General features: G+C 41.4%; 1 protein-coding gene across 1 annotated transcript in view; it reads right to left on the bottom strand.

The window, feature by feature from the left end:
* The window catches only part of bsnb (bassoon (presynaptic cytomatrix protein) b), a 44722-nt gene that overhangs the window by 5909 nt on the left and 23480 nt on the right, over nucleotides 1-15333 (bottom strand). Inside the window, exons 4-6 of the mRNA XM_068742407.1 lie at nucleotides 7616-8410; nucleotides 4098-6327; nucleotides 106-4049 (exon numbers count right to left, since the gene is read on the bottom strand). Coding sequence (XP_068598508.1) covers nucleotides 106-4049; nucleotides 4098-6327; nucleotides 7616-8410 — 6969 coding nt within the window. The remainder of the gene's footprint in view (nucleotides 1-105; nucleotides 4050-4097; nucleotides 6328-7615; nucleotides 8411-15333) is intronic.

The raw sequence follows: 15333 nt of genomic DNA, 5'->3' as shown, positions 1-15333 counted from the left end.
TTCTTATGGTGATTTGATTAACCAAATAAACAATACCTTTATTAATCCTCCTCCTACAAGATGTAGTGTGTGTGTGTGTATTTAAAAATAATAATAATACCATACCTGACTGTTGGACACAGCTTGCTGATGATATGGGGAGAACCTGTTCTTGGCAGGGTCCTCAGATGTAGGACTGAGTGGCTTAGGGTCTGACATGGAGCGCTGCACACTTTTTATTGGTCTTGGTAAGGTCTGGTGGTGTTGGGGTGATTCAGCAGTAAAGGCCTTTTGCTGGGGTGTAACATGGGCCTTATTTAGTTTCTCCTGGGAGGCAAATGATGTCTCCAGCATGCGATGAGGAGACAATGGTGATACAGGAGAATATAGAACCTGGGGAGATTTGGGGGGCTGGCGCAAAGGGGACTCATTTTGTTGATGCTGATATCCAATTTCCAAGGGATCTGGTTTCCTCCTCTCAAATTTGGCGACTCCTTGGAGCCTAGGAGAGGCTTGGTCGGAAGCATTCACGCCAACCATGTGCAGACTTGTGGAGTATGGACTGACAGTTGTAGGGACACTTAGCTGAGGGGTGACAACACCATGAGACTGAGGCTCTAGTTCTGTCTGGCAAGCCAGACTCTCTCCTTTATGTGTCCTTTCAGGGGCTGCTATGTAGTGCAATAGGTCAACTTTTGAGCTCTCTGCCATGGTAATGTGGATTGCAGGGGAAACCCTGCCTAGTTGATCTGGCTCCGTTTGGCACGATGAATCATTTGTAGTCTGAATAGCAATACTTGTGGAAGCTACTTTAGACAACCCTTCTGATTTAGTCTCACCAGTGGATTCAGAGTGCTTGGATACACGTGATCGTCTTCGCCTTACTGGTTGCTGGTCCCATTCTCCCTGGTCTTCCTCATCAGTCTGTACGCTGCAGTCTGCAATACGCCTTGTTCTTCTACGCCTGTTCATGAATCTGTCTTCTCCATCTTCATCATCTGTTTGAACACAGCTGTCTGCAATCCTCTTCATAGAGTCCTCTTCTGAGCCATCCCTAAGTCGAGGCATAGAATTCAGCTTTTTCATAATCTTGGAATCAGCCTGTTTGTCACTGCTCCTCAAAGACATTTCAGAGGCAGAACTATGAATAGGGCGAGCAGCCACCACAGCTTGGACCACTTGCCCATCCTGCCAGAACTGAACACTCTGTCCATCTTGTTGAATAACTCTGCCAGCCTGGTCACAGAAAATGAACCCTTGAGGAGTTCCTCCTCCAACAACTACTCCTTGTATGGTACCCTGGGAAGATGTTGCTGCTGATGCTGCTGCTGCTGATGCAACAGCTGCTTCTGCTGCAACAGCAGCTGCTGCCTCCACTGCTGCTGTCTTTTGCCTTTTCTGTTCTTCCAACTGCTGCTGGAGTTGTTGTTGCAGAGTTTGAATTTGTTCAAGCTGCATTCTCTGGTGGGCCAGTTGCTCTCTTTGCATAACGAGTTGTGTCTCTCTCTCTGCTTGTTGTTGCTGTAGGACTTGTTGTTTGATTGTATGAAGTTCTTGAATCTCTCGCTGAACAAGTAACTGTTCCTTTTCCCTGTGTCGCTGAAGCTCCACACGATCTCTCTCAAGCTCCTCATGGAGACGCAGCTGCCGCAATTTCTCTAGTTCGACTCGCTCTCGCTCTAGCTGCAGCATGTGCTCTTGTTGCTGACTTAGTCGCTCATCTTCTTTATCTTTATGGGCATCGGCAGGAGGAGAAAGTTTGGGAATTGGCACAAGGGCAGAACTATGGTGTGTCACGTGTGGCTGACCCTGTGCCAGTACTAATGGTTGAGGTAGACTAATGGGTTGAACTTGAGGTTGGGTTTGCGTCAAAGATAAAGGTTCAGTTTGGGTAGGTAACTGCTGTGGCTGCATTTGAGTGTGAATTGGTCTGGAAATTGAAGGTTGGACTTGAGCTTGACAGAGCGATGTAACACCTTGTGAGGTAAGTACAGTGTGATCTGTCTTTTGATCTGTCATGTCATCAGTTACTGGTTGGGTTAGAAAAATAGTTGCAGTTGCTTGTGCAGCAGCTGTTGATAAAGACTTTCCAAGGTACACAGGTGTTTCCTGGTTTAAATTGCTTGAATCAGGCAAACCTCCTGGTGGTAGGGCTGAAGTGGAAAACTGGTTAGGAGGAGCATATGAATATGGTCTCTGTGGGGACAGAGGCATTCTAGGAGTCACTTGGGGCAACCTGGTAAAGCTAGCCAATGGTACAGCAGTTACACCTGTGGGGTATGGTCTGCAAATTCCTCTAGGCATGGGACGCAAGACAGAGGCAGGCTGAGTAGTAATTGGCAAAGTAGACGCTATGGGAGTGTTTATGGTGGAATATATCATGCCATCACCTCCTCTCATAGCAGCAGGGTACAAGGCGCGAATATTTGCTTGTCTAGCATTTATTAGGTTTGCTAGAGTGCCATTTGCTGCTGCCCTTCCATCTGTGCCATACAGTAGATTTGCTCTTATTGATGCTAAACTCTGATGTAAACTTAATCTACCAAAAGGTCCACCCCTTCCAGCACCATATGGTATCAGTTCAGGGTTATTCCCATACCGGCTCCCAAACTGGTCCATTGTGTTAAGAGCAGCACACATGCGACTGATTTCCCTGGCAGTGGTTGCACTGTACTGGACCAGACTTGATTCCTTCGATGCCGTTAGGTCATGTGAACTGCAGTTATAATCAGAATTGATATTTGACATTGAGCCATATCGACGCAGGGGTAATGAAGGACCTGCAAAATCTCCTTGATGCCGCAAGTCTGTGTAAGATCCATACTGTGCTCCCATGCCAAGATATCCACCGTCATAAGTCTGATTCATGTTGCTAAGATCTACAGCTAAACCTCCCTGGACATTAATTTGATATTGACCAGCATCCGTTACTGAAGGCAGATTAGTGTCAGACATGGAAGGCTGCATTCTTCTTGAGGGGTTGATTGGTGGTTGTTGTTCTTGGTTGATAATGAAGTGCGGTGGATGGGAAGAGTGGGTAGCTTGAGAGTTTTCAGTGGTGGGATTATTACCTGGGGATGCTGTTGTAGGTTTTTGATTTAATGACCCTGAACACGAACTAGCAAAGGGCAATTTGTAAACAACATCACAACAAGCCACCTGGTTTTCTGATTTGATCTGTCCGGTAAGATCCAAAACCTGAGGAGGAGGGGGGAGTTCCTTTTGTTTAACCAGTTGAGTCACTGTGCCCCCCTGAGATGTTTGACTTTCTTCAAGTTGCACCACCATAACATGGGCCTTACCTGTGGACAAGTTCATTACAGTTGGCTTGTTTTTTAGCTCTAAGGCAACTTCACTGTACACTTCATGCGATGCTTTAGAAGGAGAAGCCCCAGACACTGATTGTGAAGTCAACGCAGAAACTCTAGGAATGGCACTAACAGTCACTGCAGCCTGAACACTAGTTGTTTGGCCCATTGCAAGGTCTTTTTTCATGAGCAGTGGCTGGATCTGATTAGCTAAATTGTAACGTGCAAAAGAGGACTGCTGTTGGTGTTGCTGGAGCTGCTGCTCAAGAAGCTGCTGCTGCTGCAGGAGTTTCTGCTGCTGTAACTGGAGTTGTTGCTGTTGTATACCCAGGTTCTCTAAGCAGGCATCAATTTTGGGAATCGATGGGTCAGTAACAATTGGTTTACTCTGAGCTAAACATACAGCTGATCCTACACCCTGGCCCAAATCCACACGGTTTTGCAAAGGATCTCCATACACAACTGGTTGCTTGGGTGGTGACATGAACATAGATCCTGCAACTGTGATGCTAACTGTGGTGGGCGTTGATAAAGATATGTGTTGTTGTTCTTGTGCATTCAGGTTCATAATAAGAGGTTGCACTGCTGTGTGTCGACTGGGTTGCTCTCCTCCGAAAGAGAATCTTCTTGTGTCAGTGGCGAGGGATGTTAGATCCATCCCCTGATCTGTCATTATAATAGGAGTTGGTCGCAATGGGGTCCTAAGATCCACCACATTAGTGCTTTGGTGTATGCTGCCTTGGCCTAAGACAAGTGAAGACCCTTGAATATTTGAAATTTTACATAGAGATATATTCTCTTGAAATCCACGACTATGTGAAGCTGTGGTTATGGTGCTGATACCAACATTTACTTTTTCAACATTCTGAATAATTTGTGGTGCTGTTGGGGAACTTACTGAGGGGAGCTGGGTGCTATACAAGGTTTTACAATTGACCTGTGTTGGTGATGACAACGGGGAAGTGGACGAATTTACAGTAATTGGCTTGGTAGGACTCGTTGTATCAGAGCATAGTGTTATCACCATTACTGGGGATCCTTGAGATGACTGTTGTCTTGCAAGACGTGGTGAAATTGACCTTTGTGGTGCTTGCGCTCCATGGGAGGCAGCAGCTGCTTGAGAACCAGCAGGCAAAGATGGCAACTGCCTGCCACTTCCACCAGTTGGCCTGACAGATGGGGTATGCGTTGGGCTTTGTGCAGGAGAAGTGGTGGGGGAGACTGGAGGACTGGGACCCTTAAAAAGGGAAAAGACTTTAGAGGTAAGTGAAGCTGGGTCAGATGATGGCTGCGTTGGTCTCTGGGAGCTTGTTCTGTTGCTGGCAGACACTGTGCTAACTGCCTGTCGAGTTGTGGCAGTCTGACTGACTTGGGCTTTGGTTGTGGCAACTCCAACGACACCTTCAATTTTGGCACTCTGTGTCATCATCCTATTTTGTGTTTCTTTTGATAAATGCTGTGCTGCATGAATTCCAGGAAGTCTTGGATCACTCCCTGTCGTAGAGAAGGACATTGGAGCAGTAACCTGTGTTGGACTTGAGCCAGGAGTTAGAGCAGTTCCTGCTTGAAGATGTTGCTTACTATCAGGCTGAGAGGTGCCTTTTTGCTGATTAATTGTTTGTCCTTGCCTTTGCATGAATTGTGCTTTCTTCATCATCTCCTCATAGACTTCCTCTGCACTTTTTAGTGTTTTATCAGATGGTGACTTTGCTGATGCCTTTTCTGTGGGAGAATAGAGTGATGTGAAGGTTGGAAGGTTAAATTCATTTCCTGATTTGTAAAGCTTTCCACCAATCATTTCAAAACCCTCTGCCTCAGAATCTATAGATGGTGAATATTCAGAACACGATGATCTGTGAAGCTCTTCCATCTCTGCTGCTTGTCTAAGCTCTTCTGTTGGAGATGCATCCTCGATAGGAGAGAGATTACTCGGGGGAGTTTTAGAACGCTCTCTGCGTCTCTGTGCCCGTAGCTCCTCTTTATCCCTTTTTGTTTTTCGAGCTGTACTTCGGATCCTCTGTTGCTCTAGATCTCTCATATGCTCCTGTTCCCTAAGTAGTTCTTCCTCCTCTCTGAGCTCATCTTCCTCAGATGAATCCTCAATAGTGGGCAGCAGTGGCCCATGGGACCTATGCCGAGCTTTCCGCTGTTGCTTTGCCTCCTCTAATCTTGCTCTCCGACTAGGGCTGCTGTCACTGTCATCCTCCATGGATGACACAGATGTGGGGGATGTTCCAGAGGTGTAACTGGGTGTGGTTGCAGGTAGGGTAGAAGAATAATCTCCCTTGGACCGCTCTTCAGGTGAGCCGGTTAGACTCTCCATCTCAAGCTCGGGCTCTCGTAAATCATGGTCTGTACTGAGCTCCATGTCTCGATTATAGCTATTGGTGTTATTCAGCTCAATAGTCTTAAAACGGCGAAGCCCTCCAGCCATTACTACATCTTCATCTTCACTTGCCTTATAAGCTCCCTCAGATGGCTTGGTTTCATCCTCAAAACTATTAGACTGGTGAGCAAGTCGCCGTCTCTCTTTGGCCAAATCCCCACTAGCTTTATGTCCCCTTTTAGTCTTTTGGTGTCCGTGTTCTTCCGGTTCCTCTTCATCTGCACTCATCTCCATGATTTGCCTCCTCATGTAATCCTCATCTGTTAAATCTTTATGTGACTTTTTCTGTCTTACTGGCAAAGGTGAGAGGCCACTTTCACTGCTGTCCTCCACATAATCATGGCGAAGCTTACAACTGAGGTCATCCTCAGATTCATCCCTTGCTGCATCATCATCATCAGGACTGTAGTCTCGGTCAAGTCCAACAGACAAAGAATGGGGCCTGTGCTTCTGGACTGTGGCACTCTTTGACTCTAGCAGAGGCTTCATGGAGCTCTCCAGCTTGGTGATTTCTGAAGGAAATGAGGAACCTCGTTCATTGAGCTTGATTTCTTCTTCCCGGATCTGGCCTATAATCTCCCCATGAGTGCTCGAGATCCCATCTGAAGAATAACCAGTGTCACTTAAACTCTGCATACTAGATTTGTTGTAATCCTGAAAAAAGAGGAAAAGACAAGCAGAGCGGTAAGAAGCAAAATATGCATTTTGTTCCCCTATACTAACTCATGACACACAAGCTTGTATCCCACTATTTCATCAAACTTATCAGCAGATTCCAGCATTTTTGGACAACTTGGAGTAAAATGAATGCATTTGATCTACTGTAATGCTATTGAAATTAACTTATGCAGTAATACCTCGACATACGAGTGCCCCGAGACATGAACAAACCTGCAAGCAAAATTTTGCTTTGAGACACGTGCATTAACCACATTTTATATTACAGTAATACTGTAATATAAAATATTGATTTGACATACGAGTGATTTTAGTTACAACTCAGTCAAGGAATGAATTGTACTGTGTATGTCAAGGTATTACTGTACTAATAATATTAAATAATAATTACATTGGAAATAATACATTTTCAAACAACTAAACATATTACATTTTTGTTTTAAAAGCAAGCACATTATACTTTCCATATTTATTCCAAGTTGTATTTTTCTTGAAATATACTAAATAATAAATTTAATTAAAACAGTAATGTCAATAAATCTTCAAATATATAAAAAACATTATTGAATGATTGCTATAAATTGTGAATTTGTATTTTATTTTATTAACCTATTGGTTGATGTAATACTGTTCATAGTTCTATTGATGAATTTATCATATTTCACTCCTTTGGGTTGATATTTTTGCATTTTCAAATGCACACACATATGCATAAATACACTCAGACACAGACCGAATATAACAGCTGAACATACAAACATCATGTACAGACAAATGTCATTTGGTTACATGCTTGATTGCATTTTTTATGCATTCTCCATTGCATTCTTCGAACCACTGAAGAATAACAAACATGCTTAGAATGCTAAGATTAAAAGAAGGCATTGGAATGAAATAAAACGGTACAAATCCAGATGGTGAAATGGGAAAACCGTCTGAAGATCAGGAAACAATGGCATTGATAACGATGATGAAACTGCAAGTTCAAATTGAGGACAACTGCCAACTTTAATAGTGCCAAAAATGAACACTAAGTTAAACATTGTGCAATGTTTGATAAAACCAATAAAATTGTGTTAACTTAAAAGCAATTAAGAAATGTTTCTTTTTAAATTATATGACAATGATAACAAACAGAAAAATTACAATGATGCTGAAAATAATGATTCTTAGAAATGGTTAATAATATTTCAATGTAACAAAAAAAATCATAATGGGGACTCAAGAGTCACAGATGAAGGCGAAGAAGTTGCAGGTGGCTCACTTCATGGTGTCTTGACTTCTCTGCATCATCCACTCTCTTCATGTCTTTCGGTGAGGTGATAGTCTCTGACATTGGCTTCTTTGGTGAGGCCTTGACATCTTCTTTAAAAGACTTTGATGTGACTGCCACCTTCTCCTGGTTCTGCGACTGTTTGCGGGTTTGGTTGTTACCTGTGGGTTTAGACTGAGCAGGTGCTGTTTTTGATTGGTTGGGAAACACCTTGGTGTGGTTGGGTGCGACTTTACCAGGGGTGGGCGTTGCCTTGGTGCCAGATGGCTGAGTAGGGCCCTTAGTCTGAGCAGGAGGTTGAGCAGACCCCTTTGACTGAGTAAGCCCCTTTGCCTGGCTAACACTCTTTGTTTGAGACTGAACAGGGACCTTATTTTGCATGTGTGATTGATTCGGATCTTTAATTTGAGGCCCCTTACTCTGGGCTAGGGGCTGAGTTGTACCCTTTATTTGGGAAAGTGGTTGAGTTGAACCTTTATTTTGAGGTGAACCCTTAGTTTGGGGGGAGGGATGGCTGGGCCCTTTGGTCGGAGGAGCAGACCCAGCCTGTTTCACAGGAGAGACAGGGCCACTTACTTGAGGACCCTTTGGTTTTAGTTGTTGTTGAGGACCTGTAGGCCGAGGGCCTGAAAGTTTGTTGGGCCCTTTCTGCTGAGGTGGTTGTTGATGGGCTGTAGCAGGCAGCAAGGGTGGTCCTGCAGGCTGTGCAACAGGAGGTGGAATATCTCCCAGGCTTCCTGAAAGAGCCCTCTGCGTCTGGCAGTTTAAACACAGCCATTCCTTCTTCTGAAAAACAAGTGCACAGAGAACAGCAATTATTTATTTAGAAATAGAATAATGAGACAAAAATCCCAGTTTATAAAATATTCTATTACTTGTATACATTATTCAGCAACACAAAATGATAAAGGAACTATGTTAATGGCTGGCAACAGTATTAAGCATTGCTTGATGATGATGAATATATTTATTAGATAGAATGTTAGAGTACAAGTACAGTCACACAGTAGCATGTATTACAGTACAAATACAGTCAAACATCCTGTCTAAAAGGAGCATTTCAAAAAAGCCCTTGCGGTCTTGTTTCTGTTGAAAGTCCTTAGTACATAAGTCATCGACATTTAACAACACAAATAAAAATAAAAATAAAACCAATATTAAATTACTCAATTGATGCAAAATAACAAAAAAATAATAATAATTACACCACAGATGCAAAATAACAATAAATTACAAAGACACATAATATGTACAACGTAGGTGGACAAAAAAGGGGGTGGGGGGGGTGATTGATCCGGAGAGAGTCGTGATGACTATCTCCGTTTCTTCCCCCCTGAAATGTGTATTTTTATGGCCGTTTTGAATGAGGCCAAAGAGGTGCATGTTTTGAGGGCAGGAGTCAAACAGTTCCACCCCTCCTGGGTGGCAGTATTATAAAAAGATGATTTACCCATGTTGGTCCTATAGGAGGGGGTAATCAGGTTGTTGTTTGAGCTCCCTCTAGTGTTGTGGCTGTGGGTGTCTTTGAAGGTGTTTATTCAGGTATGCAGGGATTGAGGGGACTGAGGGCAGAGCAGCATTGACTATTTTAAATGCTAATCCCATTTTGAGTTGTTTAACCCTGTCTTCTACCCTGAGTCAACAGCATTGCTTGCTTTTACACTGACACTGGTAACATATAATTGTAGCCAGGTCATCATTGTAAATGAGAAGCTGTTCTCAAGTGATTTTACCTGGTAAAATAAAGGTTAAAAAAAGTCATAGGTTCATAAGAATAAAGGTCTCCCTCCTTTAATTGAATTAAATCAGCGAGTTGTTGCTTTATGCATGGCCAGGGAGTGCTAAGTGTGTCAGAATAACTAAATATTTTAAAGCCTGTCCAAACATGGCTTTTCATTTCTTTTTAAGGATTTAATAATTTGACAGCATTAAGCACTCTCAAGCAGCGTACACAGAGAAAGAGTGCTACATGAATACAGATCACCACATCTGTTATTAGATTGGAGGATTGCAACTGCCATCCAACCTTTTATGGAGTTGGTAGCAAAACCTTCTATTACAAAGAGAATGATTCGTCCTTCGCAGTCATCTTTACCCTTGGTTTGAAGGTAGTTACAGATTCTGACATGACTAAAAATCCAAAGCAATGCCTATCAAAGAAGGGATATCAACATGAACGGATTCAATTTCGATGCAGGAAGGTCAATGCAGCAGGTTGATGAGTCTGCACAGAGGAAAGAAATACTTGTAATATAGGCTATGAAAGCTGAAAAGAAATGCGGCAGAACTGTGTTTGTATCACAGTCCTCCCTTTCTGATAATCAATTGCGCCTGAGGCCTTCAGAGAGCATTTTTGTGCCACAGACTTGCACAACAAAACAAATAACCTCATAAACACTTATATTGCCAATTACCATCTGACCAATAAATCATTTATTTTATTGGTGTCATACTTCAAAAGCCTAAATACAGAATATAAAATTCAACATGCCTAGAAAGCAGCTAATTAATGAAAACCATGCAGGTGTTCAGTGATTTTATTGAAGACTTTATCATGATTTTAAGTACTTGGGGAAGTTATTGTCACATGCCTGCGGTGGGGGGGGGGGGGGGGGGGGGGGTAGCCCAACATTTTCTTTATCTGTTGCATAATGACTTATGTGCTTTGTTTTTAACTATTCTGTTCATCAGCAAATCAGCAACTGGATGTTGTGGGTTTAATTTAAAGCTTTAAAGCATTCATCAGGTTTAAAATCAAGAGAGAGAAGCTGTTTTGATTGTTGCAGTTCTCTGAGTGCATTTTGAGGGTCACCACATTTTAAATTAACGTCAATCAAAGTTAACTTTTATAATCCCTTCCCAGCATAAAAGGGTTTCTGGCCATGGCACATGTCAAATGAAAATCCCACACTAACCAGACCTTTAGCACTTTGTTTGGTCTCCATAAAAACATTAGGCAACAAATCTCAGTTAATCATCCTTTTTTCAGATAACTGATTAATTACTTAATTTCAATTAATACATTTTTTACGTTTCTGCATTTGTGCTCAAAAATCAGTGTTCGAGTTTCATGCAACTTATTTTTTTTAATGTGATTACCACCTGCCCTCTTGGCAGACTAGCCTATTACTAGCCTTATTAAGTTATATTTCCGACTTTGCGCCATCAAGGGCTGTGCCACAGCTTCAATGACAAAGCCTTCAACAGTTCTTCTATTACCGTTAACTTAATTAGAGCACTTATGCAACTTGAGTATTATATTATGATTTAAAATGAAGTTTGAGCCATGACTACTGGGAAAACATGCAATTCAGTGAGAACAAACAGAGAGTTGTGGGCAGCTAGAACATTCTTCCATGCAAAATGAGATAAAAATAGAGCGTGGCAAACACTTGTAGGCTATTGTTTTTAACGTCACCCACAAAGCTGTATACCTAAATAAAATAATATGCCATAAAACAGATATGGATACTTCATTCGCATTATATGTGTAGCATGATATTTTCCGTCAGATAAAACCTTTATTGTTGTGACCAAAACCTTCAGATATCTGTTGCCTCAACTTTGACCACAAAGTGTGGAAGCCCCTGGCATGCCAAACAGGCAGACTTGCTTTGTTTTTCGTCTCTTTCAAGTGCTCTACTGAGAAGCTATATTTAAGCAGGTGCAGTACTCCAGGACTCACCATATGTGCTGTTTCTTTCACAAGTCAAAAAAGAAAAAATGTTGAGTTAGCTTGGTAGCTTCTATGCGCTTGAGTACAGCTAGAGTGCACTGGGACGGACAGAAAGCAATGTAGACAGGGAATAAATATTATGTGCATTTACTATGTTGACAATACAGGTGCATAGTTTGTCAGATTGTCACATCACAGATCATATCTAAAAAATATCCCAACATCCGTACTTAAAATCAGTTTTTACTCTTTTTTCCATAATAGCACTCATAATAATAAAATGCAATTAATTCAGTCATTCATTCATTCTGAAAACTAAAATTAACTGGATGTCTAAATTAGATACCAACATTCTTTTGTCTTCCTTCCTTCCATTTTGATGCTGCCAAACTCCCCTCTTTGTTCCCAAAATGGCATAACATTGCTGTATGGGTGAAACAGGGAGGAAGCTGGGAGTAGATTATTCATGCAGAACGCTTTAACTGAAGCAGAAGTGTGGGCAGTTTTTCTGACCTCTACCCACACATCGTGGTTAAACTCAAATCCAAATAAAATACTGAGTATTGATGCTGCTCAGAAAATGAATAATTGTAGAAGTATGTGCATGGCTGCATGGTAGATGGCAGATAAACGTTAGGCTTGAAAGAAGCATAAAACATAAGAATAGAATAGAATAGAAAGCCTTTATTGTCATGGCATAGTAGCTACACAATGAGATTAGGAGTGCAGCTCCGTCTGGTGTCTAAAACAACATAAAATACAAATGATAACGGAACATTCAAGTACTTGCAGGATCATTTAAAGTTTAAAGTGAACAGTGCATGCAGAGAGATTGACTAGTATTTAGCCTATGTCAATAGCATACATTTGTTATTGCACGTTTGTTATTGCACAGTGAGTAGGTGTGTGTTTAATCCTGATTGGTGTTCAGAGCGCTGATGGCTCTCGGGAAAAAACTGTCCCTGAGTCATGGCCATCTAGTGTATCGACTAAAATAGAATTTAAAAATTAAGCAGTGTTTACATTTTAATTAAGCCTCCTACATTAACAAGATATCACAACTATAAAATAATGCAAAATCTTAATCCAAAGAAAATATTCCACCGTTAATCGGGAAGTCACCAACTGTTTACATTGATGTATGCTGTCAAATCATTCATTTATCAAAGCACATATTAAAACTGAATCTGGAAAAGTCCAACATGGCAAACAAAACCATTGAAATGTGGGAGAGTACGTTAGAAAAGCAGTTTCGTGTTAAGTATCCAATTGTTGTGGGGTTCAGCTTCTTGCTGAAATGCAACTATATCGTCTCACTTTATAGAAGAGGCAGCAACAGCAAAACATTATCTTCACAGTGAGACCACTTCAGAAAAAAAATCCTATAATAGATTGTGTGATCTGCCTTAAAAACAATGCCCCACATCCAAAAAATGTCTCTGTCGGGCTTAAATAAAAGGTTGTAATGCTCAGCAGCTCAACTCTAAATGTGTGCAAGAATCGTTCACTGACAAAACTAGAAAGCTGACGAGAGAAGACTGTTCTGAAAAGCTTTAAAACATTCTGCCCATGGAGGGAGCCAGAGAGCACACAATTTCTTGGCGAGAAATGGAGCCCCGTGGGAGCACACACACCCACACAACCCACAGAAAAGCAAACACTCACAAAGAGAGATTAAGCATCCTGCTAAATTCTGCACTTGAAGTAGGCTACACATTTAACCATAGCATTTATACGTTTCGTTTTAGCTCTGAAGTTACACCCACTATCCTCTTTATTCACATACATATATAAGTATACATTTGAATATGCTTATTGGCTCAGAAGTACAAATATGTGCAAGCAGACACACTGTGCTCCAGAAATACCCCCAGTGTTCTCCTCTATGTCAGTCAGCTCAAAGCAACAGTCTGTCCCCCATATGGTCTCTCTCCCAGGGGCGAGACCACAGGCTGTGTGAAAGAAATGTCAGCTATCACTAAAGGCCGTCAAACACCTCACAGCAATATCATATTTTAGATTTTGAGAAGGAAGATAACAAGGAGTGGTTTTCATGACCTGGAGCAATGTTAGTTTTTACAAATAAAAAATAAACAGGCGAAGGTGTGCTGCAACATTGCCACACATCATATATAATCCTGTTCAACAAAATTTCACACATAAATAACAAACTGTCTTTCACTCATTCTTGCATTTTTTTTTTATTCCAGAATGAATAAGTGTTAGAAACATCAATATTCAAAGTGAGAACAAAGAACTGAAATAAAGAGGATGCCTATGCAACAATGAAGGCAGAAATCATCCTAATCTTTAAAGGTCTGGTTAATGAAAGGTTAATGAAGTGTACGACAGAGGAGGTCATAATTTATTCCCAACAAGCGAAGGTCAGCGGAGCAGAGGGTCACTGTGAATTATTCACTACCACGTGCACAGGGGTACAGTGCCAAGCAAGTATGAATGAGGTGAATTTAAGATGACCGTGGAAATATGAGAAATGTTGGTCTTCTTTTCCCAAGCATTGCAAGACAAGATATTTCTCTCTAGCACCATAAAATGGGTCTGTTTTTGTTAAGGTAAAAGCCTGAGGCATGTGTTCTTAATGCATGTCCAAAGAATGCTCCAAAAATCTGCAGTGATTGAAGAATAATAGTGTATATGTAAAATTGTGAATTAATAATTTTGAATAATCTTGCCCGCCTTCAACTAAAATAAACGGAGAAAACGAATTTAAAATAAAACTGCAATATTATTTATATTTTGATCTTTCATTGTAAAATTCAACATGCAGAAAACAATTCAAAAGTAATCTAGACTCAACATAATGACTTGAAACGAGTGAATCTACTTTTGAATCATTAAGGGAAGAATTTAACTCAATTTGAGCCAGCTAGATTGTTTTGCAGTGTATTGTGCACAGTCTGAATGAAGTGGTTTAGAACTACTCAAGAGTCCAGTGTGAAGCGTGAGAGAGCGCACGTTTCAGCATTGTGCCAGGCTATGCTATGCCATTGGCTGTGACAGGTCAGTAGGAGTCAGCAGGTATATAGGTCAATCCCCTGGGACTCCTTCAATGGGGACACATGGTCAGGCCTATGGATTAGAGAGGAAATGACAGATCATCCACTGAGCAAGCAGCACTACAGCCATAACCATAAAGTTCCACCCAGTGCATGCAAAACATGATTAGTGGTTACTTTTTAGGATGAAATACATATTCTCCACACTAGGAATGGCCACCTAACAAAATATCAAACATAGATATAAGGATCTCTGACCTACATTATCTTGTTCACTTCAGGAAGCATCCTTAGACAACACATCACATTCAGTCACGTACGCCACCACCATCCAGCTAATGGTAACTGAAATCCAAAAAAAGGTGTACCATACGCAAAGCAACACAAGCACAGGCCCTGAGCCAAAAATATAAATATGTCCATATTACCCCTCCCTCTTCTAGCGCTACCTATAGTTAGAGGACCAGAAATATCCAGGGCTCGGATCTATTCTAGACATTGACCAATGAAGCTGCAGCAGCCCACATGGCATACAGGATGGGCACAAGATGTTAGCACAACGCCCACAGCTGCCATATTCAATTTTGAAATTAATACAAATAAGATGGATGAGAATTTCTGTGATTATTCAGAGCCACAGTTTTAGAGTTGGTTTAAATTTCGGGGGGGGGGGCAATCTGATGTCGTGCCTATCACAAATATGTCTGAGGGGGCTAATCTCTCTTCCTACACATAGATTAAATGCATGGAGCTACTCAGTAGTGAGTAAGTTTAATCACCATATAACAGTTACAGTAATCAGCTAATTTTAGTGGTAGAGTTTATATGCCTGCAATGAGTAGTCCCTAACACAAAACAAATAGACAACTATTTTTATTGGAAACAGTCAATGTGCTCTGTTCTTAAAGCCATAAATCAATTATAACATTCCATGTTAATATATTCAGTTGGTAGTAATACTTGAAATCTGAAACTTTGTGTTGATAAAGATGAATGGGAGACTGGTCTAGCCTTTT

This window comes from Brachionichthys hirsutus, chromosome 8, assembly GCF_040956055.1.
Source record: "Brachionichthys hirsutus isolate HB-005 chromosome 8, CSIRO-AGI_Bhir_v1, whole genome shotgun sequence".
Taxonomy (NCBI): Eukaryota; Metazoa; Chordata; class Actinopteri; order Lophiiformes; family Brachionichthyidae; genus Brachionichthys; species Brachionichthys hirsutus.
Note: the sequence above shows the minus strand (reverse complement) of the source record. Positions and strands in the feature narration are given on the sequence as shown.